The 26,031-nt window shown below is 44.5% G+C and overlaps 1 protein-coding gene across 1 annotated transcript; it reads left to right on the top strand.

Annotated features, from left to right (window-relative positions):
- The first annotated feature begins 10,209 nt into the window (after positions 1–10,209).
- On the top strand, positions 10,210–25,511 carry LOC119924109 (vomeronasal type-1 receptor 4-like). The gene is made up of 5 exons (XM_038743156.1): positions 10,210–10,563; positions 10,711–10,860; positions 16,373–16,441; positions 16,646–16,701; positions 24,542–25,511. The coding sequence occupies exons 1-5, from the start codon at positions 10,210–10,212 to the stop codon at positions 25,509–25,511; spliced, it is 1,599 nt and encodes a 532-aa protein (XP_038599084.1).
- The last annotated feature ends 520 nt before the right edge of the window (positions 25,512–26,031 follow it).

The following is a 26,031-nucleotide window of genomic DNA, read 5'->3' as shown; positions in this document are numbered from 1 at the left end:
AGACATGTGACAGAGCCAGGATTAGAACCCAGGTCCAGCCATCATAAATGGAGCAAGACCTAGGGGCACCATGGTGCCCCAAGGGGGGTGGGGGGTGGGGAGGGCTCCTTTTCAGTTTGCTCCATGGTGACATAGGACACAAAGTCTCTGATAGAATGGGATGACTTGCAATGCTGACTGGGATATTTTGACAAGCAGAGGAAGTGGTGGAAGGCCCAGTGGGAATCACAACTACTCAAGTTGTGAGTAGTTCTGGACTGTGAGCCCGTTGTTGGGTAGGGACCATCTCTATATGTTGCCAACTTGTACTTCCCAAGCGCTTAGTACAGTGCTCTGCACACAATAAGCGCTCAATAAATACGAATGAATAAATGAAAAGTAAACTCATGCAGTGGGAACTCCATGTGCACACACTCACCCAAACATACAGAACTAGGACCCCTCCACCCCTCCCCCAAAACACCTATAACACACCCGCATAAGCCGTTAGCTCCAACAGAGGCTTCCCCTCTAGTCCATAGGCTCTTTATGGACAGGGATCATATCAATCTACACTACTGTACTGTATTCTCCCAAGAATTTAGTGTGGGGCTATGCCTGCACTAAGCACACAATAAATACCAGTGATTGATTGATTTTTTTCACACCTACACAATCTGATTGAGAATGCACACACTCCCTTACCCCAAAAAGGACAAGATTTGCTACTGCTGCTGCTGCTTTTACTGCTGATAATGATGAGGGCGATGGAGAAGTGTTCCATGGGAATGTCAGGCAGATCTCACTCTGTAGACTTCGAGCCTGAGATTTTGTATGTGGGAATCCGTTATAGTGTGAGTGGCATCTGCAATGTGACTCACACACCCTCATCCTTAGCCACCTTGTGCCCCCTGGGTAAGGAGTGAAATGAGCAAAATGTTGGCCAGAAGTGCAACACAATACCAAGGGAGACAGTGCCCCAGCCCAAACTAAAACCTCATGTGCTTCTGTCTCCCCGAAGTGGCCCTTCTCTCACATTGTACTCCTGGTCCCTTCCCACCCTGGTTACAGTCACCTGGGCAGTGTGGGGTTCTCAGTCCAGGATGGTCCCTGTACCCCTCGGGCTCCTTGGTGGTACTGACCATGAAGGGAAAGTGTGGCTCTCAGCCCTTCTCTGCTTTCCTGCTGATGCCGAGATGCTCTTTAGATGGTTCCCCATCCCTGTGGATAAAGCAACTGCTGCTCTGAGGGGAATCCCTAGAGGACAAGCTCAGAGCTCCACAGAGGGACCTCATGGACCTGGATGATGTGAGAACTCTCCCTTCACAGGGTTCCTGAGTCCTTGTGGACATGAGGTCCATGTAGCTGTTGGACTGCTGACCTGCAAGTTTCCCATGGAAACAATAGCATCGATGTTCCAACATCCCAGAGGCCCTCTTTGTTAATGATATTCTGGTCAACTGTGGTTTTAGCTTCATCTCATTCACAACCACAGACAATCAATCTGTTGATAAAATAATAGCAATACTAACAATAATAATAATGGTATTTGTTAATCACTTACTATGTACCAAGCACTGGGGTAGATACAAGGTGAGTAGATTGTCCCACGTGGGGATTCCAGTCTTAATCCACATTTTATAGAAGAGGTAACTGAGGCACAGAGAGGTTAAGTGGCTTACCCAAGATCACACAGCAGACAAGTGGCAGAGCCGGGATTAGAACCCATGTACTCCGACTCCCAAGCCCACGCTCTTTCCACTCAGTCAAGAATCAATCAATTGTATTTTCTGATGCCTATGCAATGCAAATCTAATGAGAGTTAGGAATGTCTGGGTATTCCCCCTAAGCACCCTCCTCCCCAAGCAGTGTGGGTGGATAAATATGGGCAGGGCAGGAGGTTGAGGGGTTCTGATATAGGGGTGATGGGAAGGAACTACAGGGACCAGAAATCCCTGGTTTGAGGAGGAGTAGGGTGCAGCCTTTGCTTTGTCGTCTTGTAACTCGGTTTTGTAACCAGGTCCTCCTGACGGGACACTTTTATCAAACTGGGGTGTGGAAACAACTGGCTTCCTTCCAATCAATGATCCTGTCCCCTTTCAAAGTATATGACTCTTCCTCCTGAGGAAGGAGAAATAATCTTTGGGGCTGGGCCTTTGGACTCCAACTCACGCTTGCTAAAATCGTGCACCCCTTACAGGCTCACCACAGACCTTCACACTCAGTCGAAGTGCAACCAATGCAAGTTATTGATCTGCTGTTGAGTTGCCCAGATCTTCACTGGTTTGAAAGCTCCTTGAAGGCAGTAACCACTTGTCTTGTTCTGTTGCACTATTCCCATTTCTTCAATTAGTTTCCCACTCTCATCAGGGACTCGATATACATCACCACTTAATTGATTGATACCAAATAAACACCAGTGTTGACCGACAGCTATAGGACATGTTGACCCCCAGAAATGCCCTGCAGAATCTGGAGTTGGCAAACCCCACCAAGTAAGCAAACACTTGGCTTACTGTTGATTAGCACCAATGGGCAGGGAGAGAGAGGGATAAGAGGCCTCCAGGAATGTTGCAATGTCATTCAGGTTGTAGTCTCTATCCTCTGCAAAATTGAAGGCTAGGTTAAAACTGCAATTGATCCAGTAAAAGCAAACGAAGGAGGTGAGGAGGAGCAGGAGGGTCTGGGTGGCCCTGGCCCTGGGGGAGGATTTGGGGGAGAGACTGGTGCTATGGATGTGCTGGACTTGCTTGCGGTGTTGGTGTAGCACCATCACCATGTAGCCACTGGACCAGCACATGAGGAATACAAAGATGACATCTTGGAGAGTCATGATGCTGAGAAACATCATATCATTCAAATATTTCACCCAGAATATATTAGAGCAGTATTTTATATTTAAACTACTAACTGTGATGGTGGCATTTTTGATGACTATTGTGGTGGTTAGTAAATTCATGTATATTGAAAGGTTGAGGATCCAGCAGAAGAGAAAAGAAGGGAGGATAATAATAATGATGGCATTTATTAAGCACTTACTATGTGCAAAGCACTGTTCTGAGCGCTGGGGAGGTTACAAGGTGATCAGGTTGTCCCACGGGGGGCTCACAGTCTTAATCCCCATTTTACAGATGAGGTCTCTGAGGCCCAGAGAAGTGAAGTGACTTGCCCAAAGTCACACAGCTGACAAGTGGTGGAGCCGGGATTTGAACCCCTGACCTCTGACTCCAAAGCCCGGGCTCTTTCCAATGAACCACGCTGCTTCCCCATGGATGTACTTGATGTACTTCCCCAGAGGATGTACTTGAGGGCTCTGGGTTTGAACTGTGCACAGTGGGAGGTGCCCGGACCGATGGTGACATCCTGGAACACGCTCAGGAGACATGTGGTGCAGATGGAAAGGCCTCCTGTCACTCTTGGAATGTAGGTCAAAAGCTGGCATCCAGCTTCTTCCCATCTATTTTCTACCCCGGTGGCAAATATCAGTGAGGGAACACCTTGGGTGAGCAGCATAGCCATGCTGACTGCAGTCAGGTGGGTGAGGATCAGGTCTGTGGGCTTCTTGTGATGGGTCTGGGAAATGAAATGGGAAACAGAAGTAGAAGTATGTTGCCAAATTGTACTTCCGAAGCGCTTAGTACAGTGCTCTGCACACAGTAAGAGCTCAATAAATACGATTGAATGAATGAATGAAAGTAGAAACAAGAAGCAACGTGGCTCAGTGGAAAGAGCAGAGGCTTGGGAGTCAGAGGTCATGGGTTCAAATCCCGGCTCCCCCACATGTCTGCTGTGTGACCATCGGCAAATCATTTAACTTCTCTGTGCCTCAGTTCCCTCATCTGTAAAATGGGGATTAAGACTGAGCCCCACGCAGGGCAACCTGATTACCTTGTATCCCCCCCCCCAGCGCTTTGAACAGTGCTTGGCACATTGTAAGCGCTTAACAAATGCCATTATTATTATTATAGCAAACAAAGACTCCTCACCATTGACTTTAAAGCAGTTCATCACCTTGCCCCCTCTCTTCCTCTCCTTCTACAACCCAGCCCACATACTTTGATGCTCTTGTGCTAACCTTCTCATTGTGCCTCAGCTTCTCACCCATCCCTGGCCCATACCCTGCCTCAGGTCTGGAACGCCCTTCCTCCTCAAATGCAACAGACAATTACCCTCCCTCCCTTCAAAACCTTCTTGAAGGCACAGCTCCTCCGAGAGGCCTTCCCAGGCGAAACCCCATTTTTCCTCATCTCCCAGTCCCTTCTGCGTTGCCCTGTCTTGCTCCCTTTGCTCTTCTCCCTCCCAGCTGACAGTACTTATATATATCTTTAATTTTGTTTGTATTGATGTCTGTCTCCCCACCTCTAGACTTTGAGCTCATTGTGGGCAAGGAATAGCACTGTTTACTGTTGTATTTCACTTTCCCAAAAGCTCAGTACAGTGCTCTGCACACAGTAAGCACTTAATGAATACAATTGAATGAATGAATGACTAAGGATCTGAAGGGGGGAAGAGAGATTGTCGGATTTGAGGAAGGAGGGGGTTCCAGGCAGCATGGTTCAGTGGAAAGAGCACGGGCTTGGGAGTCAGAGGTCATGGGTTCTAATCCCGGCTCTGCCACATGTCTGCTGTGTGACCTTGGGCAAGTCACTTAACTTCTCTGAGCCTCAGTTACCTCATCTGTAAAATGGGGATTAAGACCATGAGCCCCACGTGGGACAACCTGATCACCTTGTATCCTCCCCCAGCGCTTAGAACAGTGCTTTGCACATAGTAAGTGCTTAACAAATGCCATCATTACTATTATTATTACTTGGACTAGGGGTTGGTAGTGAGATAGGAGAGTTTGAGGCAAGGTGAAAAGGTTAGCATTAGATGAGCAAAGTATGTGGGCAATGAGTCCCCATTCTAGACTGTGAGCCTGTTATTGGGTAGGGACCGTCTCTATATGTTGCCAACTTGTTCTTCCCAAGCGCTTAGTACAGTGCTCTGCACACGGTAAGTGCTCAATAAATATGAATGAATGAATGAATGAATTGTTAAGCGCTTACTGTGTGCAAAGCACTGTTCTAAGCACTGGGGGGGATACAAGGTGATCAGGTTGCCCCACGTGGGGCTTACAGTCTTAATCCCCATTTTACAGATGAGGTAACTGAGGCATAGGGAAGTTAAGGCTCACGAGAAGCAGCGTGGCTCAGTGGAAAGAGCCCGGGCTTTGGAGTCAGAGATCATGGGTTCGAATCCCGGCTCTGCCAACTGTCAGCTGTGTGACTTTGGGCAAGTCACTTCACTACTCTGTGCCTCAGTTGCCTCATCTGGAAAATGGGGATTAAGACTGTGAGCCCCCTTTGGGACAACCTGATCACCTTGTAACCTCCCCAGCGCTTAGAACAGTGCTTTGCACATAATAATTACTTAATAAATGCCATTATTTTATTATTATTAAGTGACTTGCCCAAGGTCACACAGCTGACAAGTGGCAGAGCCAGGATTCAATAAGTGCATAGCTTGTGCCAAATCAATCAATCGTCTTGAGTGCTTAGTGTGTGCAGAGCACTGTACTAACCACTTGAGCGAGTACAATATAAAAGAGTTGGCAGACACGTTTCCTGCGGTGGTGGCCACAGTGGGGATGTAACTTCCTGCAGTGGACATCTTTTCAGAAGGACTTTGAAGACTGAGAGAGTTGGAGTCCGGCAGATGTGAAGGGGGAGCAAGTTACAGGCAGGATGTGAGCAAGGTGCAGTGGCAGGAAAAAAACAAGGTACAGTGATTTGATTATCTTGGGAACTAACAGCCTGATTGAAAGCCTGTAATCCAAGGGTGAGGGGTTTCTGGGTTTCTGCCTGATGCTTGACAATAGGGGCTGGGACTAAACAACCTCTCTCCAAGTCTGGCCAACCCCACCTCCAATGTGCTTGGATTCAAAATGATTGATTCCCAACTTCCCACTTTGAATGGAATTAATTGATTTAATTAATGATTTCCATGAAATCATTAAGCCGTCTCTGTAACTTGGATACAAAGTTTCCAATTGGGAGAGATGTTTTATTCCTTCTTTGGAGACTTTTCACACTCTCACTGCAGACAAGTCAGGGTAATAACAGTCCCAGGGGAAAATGAGCTCACCCCACCTCCTCCCTATAACTGCTGCCCTGAAGGGAACCCCACAGTCATTCAGCACTCCGGGCCCTACATGCCACAGTTCTGCAGAAGTGCCAACCAGCCCAGGTGAGTGCCACAACCTGCACAGGGAGCAAGAGGAAGGTTTGTCAATGGACTCAGCAGCTGAGTTGCCACCTTGTTGGCTTTCCCTACAACTTCTCTACCCACCTGTTCTGTCGTGGCTCAGTGAAAAGAGCCTGGGCTTTGGGGTCAGAGGTCGTGGGTCCAAATCCCAGCTCTGCCAATTGTCAGCTGTGTGACTTTGGGCAAGTCACTTCACTTCTCTGTGCCTCAGTTACCTCATCTGTAAAATGAGGATTAAGACTGTGAGCCCCCTTTGGGACAACCTGATCACCTTGTAACTTCCCCAGCGCTTAGAACAGTGCTTTGCACAGAGTGAGCATTTAATAAATGCCGTCATTATCATTATTACTATTATTATTACTTTTCCCCTCATTTTTTCTACAATCTGCCCATCAGATATTAATTTCATTTTCTTCCTTCCTCTTTGCCTCTTTATGGATACAGGATAATCACATTAGACATGGGCACAGTTCCGGTTGAGGCTCAGAGTTGAAGTGGTAGAGAGCAGGTATCTTATGCCCATTTTACTGAAGTAGAAGCTAAGACTCGGGGGGCTAGATGAGAAGCAGCATCGCAAGGGGGAAAGAGCACAGGCCTGGGAGTTCTACTCCCAGCTCTACCACCTGCCTGCTGGGTGACTGAGGACAAGTCTCTTCGCTTCTCTATGATTCAGTTTCCTCATCTGTAAAATGGGGATTCAAAACCTGTTCTCCCTCCCACTTAGACTGTAAGCCTCAGATGAGACAGGGTCTGTGTCTTCCCTGATTAAATTGTACCTACCTCAGTGCTTAATACAGTGCTTGACACATAGTAAGTGCTTAACAAATAATAATGATAATATTAATAATAATTGTGACATTTCATAGGTCACAAAGCAAGCCGGTGGCAGAGCTGGGGGAGAATCTGGGTCTCCTGTTTCACATTTCTTTCCACTTCCAAGAACCTGCTCAACGTTCTACTTTATCTCTTATCTACTCATTTTTTTTCTTATTTTGTGTTTCTTTTATTCCTTTATGATAATAGTAATAATGATGGTGTTTGTTAAGCGCTTACTATGTGCCATGCACTGTTCTAAGTGCTGGCCACTGTACTAAGCACTCTATATTTTCTTTAACTTATCTCATCTTTTCCTTTTCCTCCTATTTCTCCTTTTTTCCCATTTTTCTTTTCTTTTCTCATGAGTTTTCTTCCACTTTCCTTTCCTTCACTTATCCTTCCACTTCACAACCTCACAGTCACAGCCCAGCAGCCCATTCCACAAAACCAACTGGTTTCTCCCAACAACTGTTATCCCATTGAGCTGTCTCAGACCCAGTGATAATGACTGTGACATTTATTAAGTTCTTACTATGTGCCAAGCGTTGTGCTAAGCACTGGGATAGATTTTCTGTACTTCCCAAGCACCTAGTGCAGTGGCCACTTAGTTAATACTACTACTACTACTACTACAGCTGCTTAGTACAGTGCTTGGCACACAGTAAGCACTCAATACTTATTGATCACTTCATTTATATAGGCACCTCAAGATTCCTGGAGACAAGTTCCCCAATTCCTGAAGTAATTTTAAGGGGTATCTTCCCTTCTGGGATCCTGAAGTATTTGCCTTGGTACTCTAATTTGCTGCCCGTACAGAATTTAGATATGTAAATTTTGTTTTATAGACTGAAAAGTTTAAAAGGTGTCTCCCAGATCTGATGGACAGAGACAGTGCGAGCCTATTACTCTGTTTCTATAATTCTTACATTTCATTATTTACCATTGCCGTGGGAGGACCCTGACCAACTTTGCTGGAGACTTGTATTCTAGCCTTGGCTCTGCCTCTGCCCTGCTGTTGGCCCACTGGGATGAGCACTGGGATTTTGGAGACTTTGGTTCTAATCCTGGCCCTGCAAGTAGGGAAATATCTATGGGGCTAAGCCATCAGTGGTAAAGACTAATGACCAAAGAACCACCTAGGACATTTCATGAGATGCTGTAAGCTCCCTGTAGGAAGGGGAATGTGTCTACCAACTCTGTTGTATTATACTCTCTCAAGCCTCCTCCCAATAAGCATTCGTGGCTCAGTGGAAGGAGCACGGGTTTAAGAGTCAGAGGTCGTGGGTTCTAATCCTGACTCCTCCGCTTGTCAGCTGGGTGACTCTGGGCAATTCACTTAACTTCTCTGTGCCTCAGTTACCTCATCTGTAAAATGGGGATTAAAGACTGAGCTCCACATGGGTCAATCTGTTTACCTCATATCTCCCTCAGCGCTTAGAACAGTGCTTGACACATAGTAAGCGCTCAACAAATACCATCTTCAGCATTCAGTAAATACCATTTATTGATTGTCGGTCTTGTCAACCAATCAGAAAGCCGAAAAAAATAGCACAACAGCTATTAAGCAGCGTGGCTCAGTGGAAAGAGCATGGGCTTGGGAGTCAGCGGTCATGAGTTCTAATCCTTGCTCTGCCACGTGTCTGCTGTGTGACCTTGGGCAAGTCACTTAACTTCTCTGAGCCTTAGTTCCCTCATCTGCAAAATGGGGATTAAGACTGTGAGCCCCACGTGGGACAACCTGATCACCTTGTATCCCCCCCCCCCCAGCACTTAGAATGGTGCTTTGCCCATAGTATGCGCTTAACAAATGCCATTATTATTATTATTATTATTATTATTATTATTATTATTAATGTAATTGCTGAATTGTGATGCTATCACAAAACAGTGGCTCCACACTGTGATTTTCTTGGTTGTAAATGGGTCCTGTGTATAAGCAAATTTTGTGCTCACTTCGTAATGTGTTACCCCCCCCCTACTTCCCTACACACTTTCTGGACTTTGCTCCAGTGGGGACATAAATGACAGAGACAAGAGGGCATGAGTGACACTGCACAAAGCCCTAGAGCTATGACCAAATCCTTCCCTCAGCTCCTCAGTACCGAGGTCCCTGGAAAAAGCCTCCCTTCATTTTCAATCGGAGACTCAACAAGGTTGCCTGTAGGGGTGATCTTCATTAAGGCATTTAATCTTTTCCAATCTCAATATACTCATCTGAAAAATGAGGATCAATCAATCATATGTACTGAGCACTTACTGTGTGCAGAGCACTGTATTAAGTGCTTGGGTGCATACAGTATAACAGAATTGGTAAGTGCGTTCCCTGCCCACAATGTGCTTACAGTGTAGAGGGGAAGCAGACATGAATATAAATTAATATGATTATGAATATGTACATAAGAGCTGAGGATGGGATGAATATCAAGTGCTTAAAGAGTGTAGATCAAAGTAAATTTTACTGGGGACACTCCTATGATTAATGTATCTGATCTAATTATCTTGCATCTACCCCAAGCAGCATGGCTCAGAGCACGGGCTTTGGAGTCGGAGGTCATGGTTCAAATCCCGGCTCCGCCAATTGTTGGCTGTGTGACTTTGGGCAGGTCACTTTACTTCTCTGTGCCTCAGTTACCTCATCTGTAAAATGGGGATTAAGACTATGAGCCCCCCATGGGACAACCTGATCACCTTGTAAACTTCCCAGCACTTAGAACAGTGCTTTGCACATAGTAAGTGCTTAATAAATACCATCATCATTGTTATTATTATTATCACCCCAGTGCTTAGCACATGGTAAGCACTTAATAAACATTACTCATTACTAATAATGAGGCGTTGTCAGTCAAAGTTATTTTTTGAGCACATACTGGGTGAAGAACACTGTACTAAGGCTTTGGGAGAGTACAACAGAGTAAGTAGTCATGATCCTTCTGTCAGGGAGTTTACAGTCTCATGACAGTGCCTTGAAAAATAAACAAAGAATTCTAGGCAGACTCAGTATTGATTTTTTTTTTCCAAAAACAACAACTTCGACTTTTTCTTCAGGGAGCATAGGTCTCTGTGGCTGAGAAGACGTTTTTAAAGATGTTTTCGAGTGACCTGGTCTTTGGCATTTTCTTCCTCTCTCAGACGGCCATTGGCATCGTGGGCAACTCGATCGCACTCACGATGTATGTCAGAGTCTTCCTATCTCAACCCCATCAGAAGAAGCCCACAGACCTGATCCTCGTCCACTTAAGCTTAACCAACACAGTGGTGCTCCTCAGCTGTGGTATCCCAGAGGTAATGGTCGCCTTTGGAATGAAGAATGTTTTGGATGACCTAGGGTGCAAGATGGTCCTGTATATGAATCGGGTGTCCCGGGGTCTTTCCATCTGCACGTCCTGTCTCCTGAGCGTGTTCCAGGCTGTCACCATCAGTCCAAGCACTTCCCGCTGGGCCAAGCTCAAGCACAGAGCCCCCAACTGCATCCTTCCTTCTTTCCTCTTCTTCTGGGTCCTCAATATGCTGATCTACATCAGAGTGATCATAGCAAATCAAGCCATCAGAAATGTCACCCTATCAGGGATTGTTTATGCTTCCAAACATTGTTTCAGTAGTGCTGGGGTAAACTTAACAAACTCAGTCATTTTTATCAGTGCCATGACTCTCCGGGACCTTTTTTTTGAGGGTCTCATGAGCTGGGCCAGTGGCTACATGGTGACTGTGCTCTACCGACACCGTAAACAAGTCCAGCACATCCGCAGTAGCAGCCTCTCCTCTAAATCCTCCGTGGAGACCAGAGCCACCCGGACCATCCTGCTCCTCGTCACCTGCTTTGTTGGCTTTTATTGGCTTAACTGCATCATCACTTTGTATTTGACAAACGTGGTTGTAAAAGACCTTTATTTGGAAGGCATCAAGACCTTTTTCTCTGCCTGTTACCCCACTCTCTGCCCCTTGGTGCTCATCAATAGTGATTCACCGTTCCCCAGGCCACAGTGTAGCTGGGAAAAATGGAAAAGCTCCTCCCCTTTCACAGATAACAATGACTGAACAAGTCACTTCCCAAACTTGATTTCTGCTGGGAAAATTTCAACAAAAGAGAGATGTGGCTTATTGCAGCCCTTGGCATGGGTCCCAGAAAATAAATCGATTTGGATCGGTGCTCCATTGTAGATTCACGCCCCCCCTCCCACCCCTGAAATTCAACATATTTCTCAGGGTGCAAGACTGTGGTGATTCAGACTCTTAGGCCTCTGTCTCCCTTGGGGCTAGAATTGTATTAAGGCCAAACAAGACTAAAATGAACTCAGGAGAAGGGAGTTGGGACCCATTTTGAATAAAGAATCTATGAACCAATGCGATTGCTTTGCTGTCCAGGCACAGAGCGTGTGTGTTTGTATGTGTGTGTGTGTGTGTGTTTGTGTGTGTGTGTTTGGGGAGAAGGTGGTGGGGAGCTCTGATTTTTCATTCCCTGCAATGCATCAGTCTTAATTATTCTGGCTGGACTAGGACTGACTCCAAGTTATTTCAACATCTCCTACAATTACCGTGCATTCTATTGCTTTCTTACATGGGCTTAGACAGCCCTATATGCTTTATGTACCATTACGTTTATTATTGTGCCACCTCTGCCTGAATGCAAGGCATTTGAGTCTCTTATTTGCCCTCCTCAATTAGCAGGATATGTCCCAAAACCAGACAGACACATGATTCTTTCAGTTTTGCAGTGAGAGACTTAAAGGGACCTCGAGTTTGGGCTTCAAGTCTCTCTGCTGACTTTTTCCATTTTACCTATCCACTCTCTTCACCTGATACACCTCAGCTCAAACCGTTTGCTTTTCCCCAGTTCACCTTCTAAATGTGTAGGGAAAGCTGGGATTATTTAGTAGAGGATGTTTGAGTGTGTGAGAGATTTGCATGCCTGTGGATCTGGTTTTCTCGTCACAGCCCCTTTCCTAGATTGCAGTATCTCCCTTACCTCATGAGTTCAAGTGAAAGGTGAGGGGGGGGGAAATTCAGATTAAGGTGCGATGGGAGGGAGTCAGACATGGCAGTCCCCTTCCGGGCTTTCTTCATCCTGCCATTGTTTGCCCCTCTCTTCTCCTTCAACCCCTTCCTCCTCATCATTCCATCTTGGTTCATCCCCCTCTCTGTAGAGAAGCAGCGTGGCTCAGTGGAAAGAGCCCGGCCTTTGGAGTCAGAGGTTAGGGGTTCAAATCCTGGCTCCACCAATTGTCAGCTGTGTGACTTTGGGCAAGTCACTTCACTTCTCTAGGCCTCAGTTGCCTCATCTGGAAATGGGGACTGTGAGCCCCCCGTGGGACAACCTGATCACCTTGTAACCTCCCCAGCGTTTAGAACAGTGCTTTGCACATAGTAAGCGCTTAATAAATGCCATTATTCTTATTATTATTATTATTATTACACTGTACTAGTATGTAAACCTCTTTCAGAAAATTGTCTGTTCTACCTAAACATTCTCTGACTTCAGTGTAAATGCCTTTCTCCTTTGGTTTGCAGAGACAAGAGTGTTCATCTGTCCCTAGTAATGTGACAAGCAGTGTGGCCTAGAAGGAAGAGCACAGGAGGCCTGGGATTCAGAGGACCTGGGTTCTAATCATGCTTCTGCCAATTCATTCATTCATTCAGTCAGTCAGTCAATCGTATTTATTGAGCGCTTACTGTGTGCAGAGCAATGTACTCAGCACTTGGGAAGTACAAGTTGGCAACATATAGAGACGGTCCCTACCCAACAACGGGCTCACAGTCTAGCAACTGCTTGCTTTGTTACCGTAGGCAGGTCATTTAACTTCTCTGGGCCTCAGTTTCCACGTCTGCAAAATAGGGATTCAATGCCTGTTCTCCCTTCTACTCGGACTGTAAGCCCCTGAAGGACAAGGACTGTAATCTGATTAACATGTATCTATACCAGTTCTTAGAAGAATGCTCTGAACAATGTAAGCACATACCAAATGTAATAATGATAATACTTGCCAAGTGTAGGAATCATGCCAACGAGACAATAAAGAAGTGGAATTTCACTTTGGGGTTGTTGATGGTGTTTTACTGAAGCACTTCATTGTCCAAACAGCTGACATAGCAGATTGAGTATTGGCCCCCCCGCTCATCCCCATCAGCCACTGATCTCTGCTTCAGCTAGTCCATGCTATCTACTATGCAGATTGCTAGTCTTGTTGTGAGATAAATAAAAAATCACATTCAACATGAGCTAGATTCTACTCTCTATTACCCCTTGAAGAGCCCATTGACCCTAGGACTTCTCTGTCCTGGATACCATTAATAAAAGAATGAACAAGCAATAATCTCAGCTGATTTGAGGATTCATCTGGGTACATGATCCTATGACCCTTCCAAAAAAGGATAAACTTCTGGGAAGTAAATCATTGGCATATGATTTATCCTGCGCCCTCCTCTTGTCCCCCCAGGCAAGAACTCTTTGGTGGGAAAATCTTCCAGTTAAGTGGTCACCATGATCTGATGGGGTAAAATCTGCTACAGAGAAATGAATCCCTCAGGAGATGTGGGATATGCCTCTTTGAATTCCCAACCACAGCCCCTGACCTGTGCATCTTCCCTAGCCTAGATTGGCCTGTGTGGGTGGGGAGGGGGAGAGGAGTGGTTGTGGAGCACAGGGGGTCCCAGTGGAGGAGAGGAGAAGTGACTCCCTTTGGGAAATGTGAGGCATGTCGCTCTGAGTCCCCACACCCACCTCTGTCTCCTACCTTAACTGGCAGAACAAAAAACAACCTATAGCATTCTTGAGAAATGTAATAGTCACCAATTTAAGCTTCCTCGAAGTTGGCCAATCTCAGAGGAATTTGTCAAACAGGAGGATTTCTGTCCAGAAAGTTGGATTGACTTTATGGTACCATTCATCGGCCTCTACCCATGGGACTAAAACAAATGGCCTCTTGACAGTCACTTCTGGATCTAGGATTCTGTAAGAGCCCGAATTCTGAGCGTGAAACTCTGATGGAGCTTCATAACATTTTACATCCAGATTGACACTCAACATTCATTAGGAGCTTGCTTAATGGCTTAATTGAATGTGCAATACAATTAGGAGAAGCATCTCTAATAGGGAGGTTTGTGCTTTCATTGCAGGCATCTCAGACTCCCAGTCCAGGTAGTGTCACAGCGACAGCAAGTGAGGCAGTAACCATCACACTGAGGGGAGATGACCTCACACCACCTCATCCTTATAACTGCTGCTCTAAACCAGCTCATTCAGATACAGACAACGCAATCCTTCATCACTCAGCACAGCAGGGTCATAGTCATTCATTCATTCAGTCAGTCGTATTTATTGAGCCCTTACTGTGTGCAGAGCACTGTACTAAGTGCTTGGGAAGTACAATTTGGCCACTGGTAGAGACAGTCCCTACCCAACAACGGGCTCACAGGCTAGAAGGGGGAGACAGACAAAACAACAAAACAAGTTGACAGATGTCAATACCATTAAAATAGATAAATAGAATTATATATATATATATATATAGACATCATTAATAAAATAGAGTAATAATTATGTACAAATATACACAAGTGCTGTGTGCTTGACTATGTGCCAAGCACTGAACTAAGTGCTTCGGTGGATATAAGATAATCAGGTCAGACATAGTTCAAACATGGTGGAAGTCCCCAAATTGTCACCCCATTTCCCTCAACATAAAAAATATGTACATTTTTAAATGTTGCTGGTGTATTGTGAGAACTGATGATTGTGGTATGATTTGCAGAGTGTGAGTCAAGTATTTTCTGTGAACATTTACTTAAGGGAGTAATACTGTGAGCCCCACGTGGGACGGGGACAATTTCCAACTTGATTGTCTTGTATCTACCCCCATGCTTAGTACAGTGCTTGGCACACAGTAAGCATTTAACAAATACCATTTTAAAAAATCATGGAGTTTTGCCTTAATTTTAACTACTGGTAAACATGCTCTGATTAGCATTCACAGGGGTACCAGTGTTGAACAAATGTGCTATTTCAGTTCTACTTAGTAATAACTTAACCTTTTAATCCAGTCTGTTTCCCTTGGATTTTATATTTTCTATTATCCTGTCAATCATAGCATATTTGCATTTGTATCTACACATCCTGCATTTTTAATGCATTGTTCCTGCTACTTCTTTCTGGTTCCCATATACCCTTTCCGATGATAAATAAATGGAAAATAATTTTATCCTTTCAGTAGAAACAGATTTTTCCAAAGGAATCATTGTGACTGACACTGCTGCAACATTGTTTGTAATTAGATGGTTTTTCTAGTCAGACTGCAACATCATGTTTTCTTACTGGATCCACCTCATCCAAATTCAGATGGGTTTCAGATGGTTGAGAGTGAGCATATAAGTGGCACCAAGATCATATGAGGCCAAAATGGGGAAAAGATGGACTTAGGAAGTGTTTATAACTATCACGTTCTGAGAAAGATAAAACTGTTGGCTCATACAAATATGGTTCTGGGGGAAAACAAAATTCAAGGAAAGTCCAATACAATTCTAGGGCGCAGGTGAAAGCAGGAGAATAATGACACTATTGAGGGTGAAGAAAATATTCTGGGGCAATACAAATCATGTAGCACATCACCCAACATAAATTAAAAATGTGGCAATAATCATTTAAACATTATTAAATGTCTACTCATTAACACCTGAAGCCAGGTTGGAGGGATGGAGAAGGCAGGTAGGATTTCTGGCTTTTGAAGGAGTTGATGGGGGCAGGATGAAGCTGGGCAGGTGGGAGAAATAGAACCTGAAACAGCCATCATCTCAGGAATATTCAAATAGAATCATTGTCATTTATTGAACTTCCTCTTCTTTATTATTTCTCACCCCATCAGATTGGAGAAAGTTGGAAGACAGGATTGAGGGTTAAAGAGCAGAGTTGTTGTCTGTACAGGAGAGAGGAGAATGATAGCTGTGTGAGCCAGGGTCCCTCCCTAGTTTATCCCAGGTCTCTGTAAGAACCTGAGATTGTCCAATAATGGCTGTAAAGGCACAAACCTGGGGCAAAATTTCTGGCCTTTTAGCTCTTTGAGGTCGGTCGCCGCTCATCCCCACTAAAATCCCTGCCCTGTTTGCACCCCAACTCACAAAAAGAAAAAAATGATGCCTCTGGCAGGGAGGACAAGTGAGTGGGGGAGGCTAAGAATTTTTCCTGAGCCTGACTGAGTATATTCCAGCAAAACCGAGGGGAGAGCAAAGGGGGAGAGGCAGAAATAACCCAACAGTTCCGATCTACTCCATGCAGGGCTGATTCCCACGACCCTACCACATCCCCCAACATCCAGTGTCCTGACCCCAGAATCTGTTCTCTTAGTGTTTCTTCTCCACCACCGGCATCTCCCTGCTAGAGCCTGGCAGAAGAGGAGATTCTCACCTGGCCTTGGTCAGCACTCCCTCCACACTCCACAGAGACGGACCCGTTGTCCCCGCCCAGGAGGGTCCTGCCCGGGCAGCAATTATAGGGCTGAGGTGGGCTGAGATCATCTCCCCTAGGGCTGCCATTTCAGTGTCACTCACTGTAATGAGGAACAGAGAAATAAAGTGACTGACCCTTGGTCATGATCACCAGTGATCCCTGGGTCTCCAGGCCACAGTGTGGGCCCATGAAGACGCAAGGCCTTTCTGCTTCCATAGATCCCTGTGGTGAACCACAGATTACCTTCTTGTCTAATTCTCTGTCAATACCCCCACTATGAAGGCTCTAGTAGGGAGGGATGTATATACTTTGGAAGAAAGCTTTATCCCATGCAACTGACCCTCTTTATTCCATGAGAGAAAACTGAACATCTGGAATATCCAGTGAGATAGCAAATAACTGGGGGGGATTTATTATCTCCCTCTTTCTGTGCACAGACATTGTTCTCTACCCCCATATCCAGGCTGAGGGTGTCGAGACTCCATTCCCTGAGCTCAGAGGAGAGAGGGGAGACGTCAAGAGCACAAAGATCATTACTTTTACTGAAGAAATTAAGGAAAAAATAGGGCACATTTCAGACTTAAAAATCATTTTGAAAAAAGGATCAGGCTTTATTGATTCCAGCTAGATTTCTCCACGGACCCTCTCCCTCTCTCAACTTGCACAACTCAACTTTCTTTTGCCCATCTCACAAAGCCCAGAGAACACAGACATCTCTCCAAATGGGAAGTATTTTCATTCCCTTAAATCCACACCTCTAGATCTAGAACCCCTGGAAAATCTAACTAGTGGGAAAAAGGATGAAGTGCCACAGTCAGCTCCATTTACTTTAGACTAATGTCTTGTTTTTTTCTTGGAATCATAGTTTGCAGCTCTTAGACTTTTGAAACCAAGCCCCCTATCCTTTGTGCCCCATCCCATCTTGCGCCTCAGCCCTTCCACATCCTCTAAGCACTTGGGTCCTCACAGCGCACTCACAGAGCACGTATGTAGACATCTCCATAGTCTATTGCTTCCTCTTCCCTGAAATTTCTTTTAGTGTCAGTCTTCCCCAGTAGGAATCATACCTATCAATTCTACTATGTTCTCCCAAGTGCTTAGTAAAGTGACCTACACACAGTACGTGCTCAATAAGTGTTATCGAATGACTGGTTTTCAAATCTAAGTTTAGGAGGGGAGTAGGTCTGATGACACTATCATTCACTGACCCAACACCTAAGTGGCCTAAGCATCACTGTGTTGGTTAAGCAGAAAGAAGGTGTTCCCTTTTCAGAGTGCAATTGACTAACAAACAGAAAACCTTGGTTTATATCATAAGCTTTTATCAGTACCCAATCCATGGTTCTCCCCTATACAGACAGGATTCAGGCACCTTCAATAAATCAACAATCCATCAAAGATATTTTTTATTGCTTCTTGTATGGGTAGACACATTTGCTGCCCACAAGAAGTTCACAGACCACAGGGCTTGACCCATGATCCTCAGTTCTGAAATCGAATCCAACCTCCCAATAGCCTCTTGGTTTTCTCAACCATTCCAATTAAATTGGATTCAATTCCATTATGACCATCTCAGCAGAAGAAGTCAGACTTCCTCACCTTGGAGACCCTTAAAGTCATTTCCCACCTCACATACCTCTCCCTGAATGAAAGTATGGACAAACATTTGTCATTGATGATTTAGTGGCGTAGCTGCTTAGAACAGGGAGCTGGATTAAATGACCTCCTAATATCACTTCCAGGTCTAGGATTCCATGACAATTCCATCTCCCAGTATGCAACTCCAATCAAGCCTCAAAAGGTTTTACAACCAGATTGAACTTCCAAGTAAATAATTTACTTGATTAATTGTTCAATCGATTACAGTTTTCATCAGGTTGATATACAGGCGGGTTTCCAACTGAGAGGGAAGATTGTTCCTCCTTTGGGAACATCTAAAACTCTCATTCCCAGTACCACAGCAGTAGCAAGTGACAAAGTAATGAAAACCCTGGACTAAGAGGGAAGATTGTTCCTCCTTTGGGAACATCTAAAACTCTCACTCCCAGTACCACAGCAGCAGCAAGTGACAAAGTAATGAAAACCCTGGAGGAAGATGAGCTCATACAATCTCGCCTCTATAACTGCTGCCCGAGAAGGGTCCCACCATAAAGAGAGAAGACAAGCTCCCCCTAGCCCATCGCAGAGGAAGAGTTGAACCAGCCAGGTGAGTGACTCTTGGGTGTCAGACTGAGATGTAGGATGTGAGGGAGCGACAGAGAAGGAAAGGTTTCCTGGTTCAGCAACACTGGGTGATGAGGATTCATTCATTCTTTCATTCAATCATATTTATTGAGCGCTTACTGTGTGCAGAGCACTGTACCAAACGCTTGGGAAGTACAAATGGACAACATATAGAGACGGTCCCTACCCAACAATCCACTCACAGTCTAGAAGAGGGAGACAGACAACAAAACAAAACAGGTAGACAGGTGGATGTGGTAAGGTTGTGAGAATGGTCCCTAACTGGAGGCTCTGTGTGAGCAGCTGAGATTTCAGTGTATGAACTGTCCTTTCGGTGAAGATCCTTTAGTTGAGATGGGGTGTCTGAGTCCCAAAGCAACGGTCCCTTCATTCTGAGATATCCCCACACATGCCCAGCTCCCCCAGAACAATCCCAGGCACTTCTGTAGGAGGGAGTTAAATCTAGGCAATAGGGGGATGAGGAGGGGGTGCAGAGAAAGAGTAGAGGATAATAATATTAAGTAAGCAAACCAATACAACTAAAGCCAAACCAAGAAATTTACACCCAATTTCTCAGGTGTTTGATGAAGAGACATGAGTAGGAAGGTGGTTGAAGGAGAGGCATGATCAGGAGACTTAAGCTGAATCAGGGAATGTCTCACGATCCATTCAGAAGAGCTTTGGAGGTGAAAAAGAAGACTGCTCAGATTATGGAAGGGGGCTGGGAGTTGCAGATGCAGAGGAAGGCAAGATCTCTGGCTCAGAGTTGGGAACTAAAGTGAGATGAGTTAAAAGTGCAGTTTCCAGGGAGTGATGAGTGGGAGATGCCATTTATCATGTCTTCTATTTGTCCCAACTCAGCAATCAATGAAGTGTTTCCAATGAAATGTATTGGACTTAAACATTAAAGGTAGTAACTCCACTCAGTTATAAAATGAACTAAAGACATGTAACTTTATTTGGTAAGTATTCCTACACCAATATTTCCCCCTCTCTTTTTCATGTGGAAACCTTCCCCAGAAACCACCACACCTCCAAAATGTCAAGAATAATCACTCAGTGATCCAATCCACTGCATCCCTACGACAGGCTAGTAAAAGGCACAGAGTAAGCGCTTAACAAATACCCTAATTATTATCATAATTATTAAAGCAGCTGAGTAAAATTAGTTTTGAATTGGAGAAGATCTACAGCAGGATCTGCAGGATGGGTGCAGCTGGGTTGGTTGCCACGGTGATCTCTCTCCATTCAGGAATGGTGTCCAAGACAGCCCACACATTTCAGACTTTTCATCTCCCATGCCTTAATGGATCACAAAATTGGCCAACTGGACAGTTGCAAAGTTAGCTTCACAGCTCTCCTCTTGGAATCAGAATTCTAGCTGCTCTCTAGACTTTAGACTGTGGTGGGCAGGGAATGTGTCACTATCTCTGTTGTACTGTATTCTCCTTAACACTTGGTTCAGTGCTCTGCACACGGTAAGCACTCAATAAATACCATTGCTTAATTGATTGATTTGTTTGCTGCCCTGAGTCCTTACAGATAAGGGAAGGTCCCTCAAAGGAGGGAGAGAAATGTGGGTGGTCTATTCTTTTCTCTCCTTCTCTTTGTCATCCAAATTTCCTGTATTTCTTGGCAAGGTCTTTTCTGCTTTAACATTTGTTAAATGTTTCTGGTTTTTCACTTTTACTACATAGAGTATCTAAAGTGTTGTTCTTATTTATCTCCTAGTTAAATTAGGAACTCCATGTGGGACAAGGACTCTGTCCAATCTGATCATTTTGTACCTACCCCAGTGCTTAGCACAGTGCTTGGAACATAGTAAGGGCTTAACAAATACCATAATCCTAATTCATAATTCCTTTCCCTTTTTTTCCTCAAGATTTTTTCTTCTCAGTCTGCAGCTATTTTGTTGATGTGCCTGTTTCTTCAGGATCTTCACTGAAAAGCAATACAATTCTTAGCACTCATATCTCCATCTCCAAGCACTTGCTTATTCATTAATCTTAATTCCACAGTAACTATTTTTTTCAGAGCAATGATAATAACAATTGTGGTATTTATGAAGCACTCACTATGTGCCAAGCAGTGTGGTAGATGCAACTGGATCAGGCAGTCTGTCCCACACAGGGCTCACGGTCTCAGAGGTAAGGAGAAGAGGTATTTTAATCCCCATTTTAGAGGTGAAGACACTGAGGCAGAATTTAATAATAGTAATAAATAATATTTGTTAAGAACTGGCCCAAAACCTCATAGCAGACAAATAGGATTGTGCTCTATCCACTGTTTTCAGAGTACTGTTTTAAAAACTTGGAAAACTAAGTGAAATTCCCTGGAAAGGCTGACACTACTGGAGGAAACAGACACATTGCATTAGTAATAATGATAATGGTATTTAATAAGTACTTACACCGCACTAAGCACTGGGGTCGATCAATCCAGAGCAAGCAGGAGAAAAAAAATGGGTACAACAGGTAATAGGAAAAATATGGGTAAATGAATATACAAAAAAAACCCTAATAATATACATGGGATAGGTAAATTGATACTTATATCTATGCTGGCATAATTCCTGGGATGAGATGACATGTAAAGTTCATTGAATGACTGGTGGCATTTAGTCAAGTAATAACCCCCTGAACGAATTGGCTTTCAGGAGCACTGATAATGTCCTTTCCCTTGAGGCTTTGTTCCTGGAATCCTTATCTGGGGAAGCTTCAACTTGTGGACATGTGCTGTCCAAATAAACAATTAATTAATTAATTAATTAATTTATTTATTTATTTATTTATTAAATAAATAAATTAAGGAATAATTGGGTATTTGTTCAGCATCTACTATGTACTAAGCATTATATTAAGAACTGGGGTAGATGTAAGATAATCAGATCAGATACAGTCCCTGTCCCACATGGGGTTAACAGTCTAAAATTTCCCCAGGCTTAACCCAAATACCTTCTGAGCCACCTCATGCCACTATTTTCTTTTAAAAGCCTGGAAATCAAGGGAAAAGGCCTTTTTCACTTTATAGCGGATTTCCTCGATAGCCACGTGTCTTAATAATAATAATGCTGGCATTTATTAAGTGCTTACTATGTGCAAAGCACTGTTCTAAGCGCTGGGGAGGTTACAAAGTGATCAGGTTGTCCCACGGGGGGCTCACAATCTTCATCCCCATTTACAGATGAGGTGACTGAGGCACAGAGAAGTTAAGTGACTTGCCCAAAGTCACACAGCTGAAAATTGGCGGAGCCGGGATTTGAACCCATGACCTCTGACTCCAAAGCCCGTGCCCTTTCCACTGAGCCATGCTGTCATGGCTGATCATAGCCCATGTGCAGTGATGCAAAAAAAGTTTATCAATTAGGAGTATTTATTGAGCACTTAAAGTGTGCATGGGACAGTGCTAAGTGCTTCGGAAAGTTCTGGAAAATAGAGCTGGTTGACACGATCCCTGCCTTCAAGGAGCTTTCAGTCTAGCGTTGTGCTTCCAAACCCAGAATGCTGTCAACGCTGCCCTTTCACCGGAATCATATCTCTCCTGCTCTATTCTTAAATCCTGTAAGGCACATAGTAATAATAATTAATATTGTGGTATTCATCAAGTACTTACTATATGCCAAGTGCTGTACTAAGGGCTGCGTAGGTACAAGATAATTGGGTTAAACACAGGCAGAGGCAGTAAATCTGATGTGTTTGTTTCTGCAGTGTGGCTCAGTGGAAAAGAGCATGGGCTTTGGGGGTCAGAGCTCATGGGTTCAAATCCCAGTGCCTCCAGTTGTCAGCTGCGTGACTTTGGGCAAGTCACTTCACTTCTCTGGGCCTCCATTGCCTCATCTGGAAAATGGGGATTAAGACTGTGAGCCCCCCGTGGGACAACCTGATCACCTTGTAACCTCCCCAGCGCTTAGAACAGTGCTTTGCACATAGTAAGCGCTTAATAAATGTCATTATTATTATTATTATTATTATTATTATTATTATTATAATATCTTGATGAATAGAGCCTGATCATTGGTGATGGATCCCAGAGTGTCACCCTTTCAGCTAAAGATGGACAAATGGAGCAAAAGTAGATGGATTTTTATTACCCAGTTGATGATGTTGAAAGGAGAGGGGGAGATTTCTATAGTTCACAGAAAGGGAAACAGCCCCTTCAAAGTGCCCCGCAAACCCCTTATAAGTGATACTGGGAGTCTTCGTCCACTGCACCTGGAGTGCTGTCCCATCCTGTGAATATCAAAGAAATGATTCAATCTCACCGAAAGGCTGGTTTGACAGGCCCAGCTTAGGATGATACTGTTGACTCTGGTCTCAGTGACCCACTTAAGATTTTTAATTTTGGTCCTTGCATTTTCTGGTGTACCCTGAATTCAAATTGTTTCCTAATCAATCAATCAATGAAATTCCTTGACGGTTTAGCCACCGTTTCCTAATTAATGATACTTACTGAATTCTTACTGTAGGCAGACCACTGCACTAAGTTCTTGGAAGACTATAATACAGTTTGCAGGCATTCCTGACCTTAAGGAGCTTACGATCTAGTGGAAACTTAGAATCTAGCTTCCGAGTGCCGGGTGTGTCACAATCATGTTGTAGTTGTAGTTGTAGAGAAGCAGCGTGGCTCAGTGGAAAGAGCCCCAGCTTTGGAGTCAGAGGTCATGGGTTCAAATCCTGGCTCTGCCACTTGTCGGCTGTGTGACTTTGGGCAAGTCACTTATCTTCTCTGTGCCTCAGTTCCCTCGTATGTAAAATGGGGATTAAGACTGTGAGCCCCCCCGAGGGACAATCTCATCACTTTGTAACCTCCCCAGCACTTAGAACAGTGCTTTGCACATAGTAAGTGCTTAATAAATGCCATCATTATCATTATTATTATTAGTTGATACTCACCTAGTCAGGCATCAGTGTAAAAGAAACTTTCACATACTCCCTTTCCTAGAGATCGGAATTCAGAGACTTGCCTTCAAGTCTCATGGCCTAAAGTATTGGTCAACTAAATAGCCACCAGATAGAGACAACTTTTCAGAGAATACACACTGCTATATCACTAGACTGTAAGTTCTTTTAGGGTAGGGATCATGACAAACAACTCTATTGTATTCCACTCTCTCTAGTACTGGGCTATTCACCCAGTAAGTGCTTAATAAATACCAATGATGGACTGATTGATCTATTACAAAATCCTGACATTGGGCCAAACATGGTGAGGTGTAAAATGCATTACGGGGATTAATCCGGAAGCAGTGTGCTCTTAGACCAAATGGGAGTGATTCAGAGTAGTTGGGAGGAAATCGAAGCTTGATTCCCAAGGATGGGGTGGTTTAGAGTGAGTATATCATGAGACTGATGCCATGGAGAGACCTGAACAAGGGTGTCCACTGTCATCAAGCTGATAGACAAGTCTTGAGAGGGGTGACCTGGATTGTTAATTTTTTAGAAACCAATCCCAGTGACAGGTCAGAGAACACTGCAGGTCCTTTGACTTCTCATTGTGCAATAGTGGATACTGAACTTACTGTGAGGTGGATAGAAAATTGGTGTACTAAAACATGGATTCCCTTACAGGTTGACTGTAAGCTTTTTCTATGCCCCACCAAATGGTGGGACCAATTATTAGATTGTGGGCAGGGATCTTGTCTACTAACTCTATTGTATTACACTACTCCCAGCACTTAGTAGAGTGCTCTGCAGACAGTTAACACTCAATGAATCCCATTAATGGGTTGATTGATGAAAAGCTGCTCACAAGGAAACTTCACCAAGTGGGACTGTCTTTCAACACTGCTAATTTCCTAATTTGAGGATTTAAGGATTAAAGTCCTATTGGGTTTGTCTTTTTAAGGTCCTCTGAGCTCTTCAGTTGTGAAGAAACCAAGAAAATGGTTTCGAGTGACCTGGTCTTCTCTATTTTCTTCTTCATTCAGATTGGGATTGGGCTCCTGGGGAACTCAACACTGTTGGTGTTGTATGTCAGCATCTTCATTCACTCACCCCACTGGATGAAGCCCACAGACCTGATCCTCACCCACCTGACGGTAGCCAACACCGTGACACTCCTCACCCAGGCTGCCCCGGGAATGGTGATGGCTTTTGGATGGAAGAATATTATGGATGTCTTGGGGTGCCAGATTGTCATGTACATGAGGAGAGTGGCCCGGGGCCTTTCCATCTGCACCACCTGCCTGCTGAGCGTGTTCCAGGCCATCACCATCAGTCCAAGCAACTCCTTGTGGGCCCAGATCAAACCAGTGGCTCCCAAGTTCATCCTCCCTTCCTTCCCCTTCTTCTGGGTCCTCTGCTTGTTGCTAGACATAAATACTCTAATAGCGGTTAAATCCACCAAGAATACTACGACCATAAGTATTGGTGACAATAGGAAATCTTGTCCCAGCTTATTCTCAGCAAGAAGTTCAAATGCTATGGTATTTATCGGTATGCTGACTCTCCGAGATGTCGTCTTTGTGAGTCTCATGAGCTGGTCCAGCGGTTATATGGTGATGGTGCTATACCAACACCGCAAGCGAGTCCGGCATATCCACAGCGGCGGCCTCTCCCCCAAATCCTCCCCTGAGTCCAGAGCCACTCAGACCATCCTGCTCCTTGTCAGCTGCTTTGTTTCCTTTTATTGCATAAATAGCAGCTTAGTGTTCTTGACTTACATGATGAAGGACACCTTGAAGCTGTATGATCCTGGCATATTTCTGAGCTCAGGTTTCACCTTTCTCTGCCCTCTGGTTCTCATCAACAGTGATCCCCGGCTCCGCAGATTCCTATGTGTCCTTGAAAAGGTGGGCAATCTCTCTCTTGCCTGAGATGTTGTGAATGTCTGTCACTCTCTCATCCTCTGTTCATTAACCACCAGTGAAGATGTTAATGGAGAGTTAAAGGGGTCTCTAGGAGAAGACTTGGCTAACATGTACATTCTCTGTCCCCAAGAGTGAGGTACAGACTAATTTCCATGTGTCTTATCCTCTGCCATCCCTAGCCTATGGCCCCTGCCCTTCCTCCTGTGTCTAACTCCTTCCCTCCTCAAATAATAAAAACAATAATGGCATTTGTTAAGCACTTATTAAGTGCCAGGCACTGTTCTAAGCATTGGATCCAATGAGTAACAGCTCCACCCACTTCCAAATCCCTCATAATAATAATAATGATGGCATTTATTAAGCGCTTACTATGCGCAAACCACTGTTCTAAGCACTGGGGAGATTACAAGGTGATCAGGTTGTCCCATGGGGGGGCTCACAGTCTTAATCCCAATTTTACAGATGAGGTAACTGAGGCACAGAGAAGTGAAGTGACTTGCCCAAAGTCACACAGCTGGCAATTGAC

This window comes from Tachyglossus aculeatus, unplaced genomic scaffold, assembly GCF_015852505.1.
Source record: "Tachyglossus aculeatus isolate mTacAcu1 unplaced genomic scaffold, mTacAcu1.pri scaffold_82_arrow_ctg1, whole genome shotgun sequence".
Lineage (NCBI taxonomy): Eukaryota > Metazoa > Chordata > Mammalia > Monotremata > Tachyglossidae > Tachyglossus > Tachyglossus aculeatus.
Note: the sequence above shows the minus strand (reverse complement) of the source record. Positions and strands in the feature narration are given on the sequence as shown.

What these genes read in the sequence shown, in the direction of transcription:
- LOC119924109 (XM_038743156.1), top strand. Translation starts at nt 10,210, where the DNA reads ATGTATGTCAGAGTCTTCCTATCTCAACCCCATCAGAAGAAGCCCACA. An exon ending in ATATGCTGATCTACATCAGA is followed by an intron (nt 10,564 to 10,710) that starts GTGATCATAGCA and finishes CTTTTTTTTGAG; the next exon opens with GGTCTCATGAGCTGGGCCAG. An exon ending in GAGATTCTCACCTGGCCTTG is followed by an intron (nt 16,442 to 16,645) that starts GTCAGCACTCCC and finishes CTGGGTCTCCAG; the next exon opens with GCCACAGTGTGGGCCCATGA.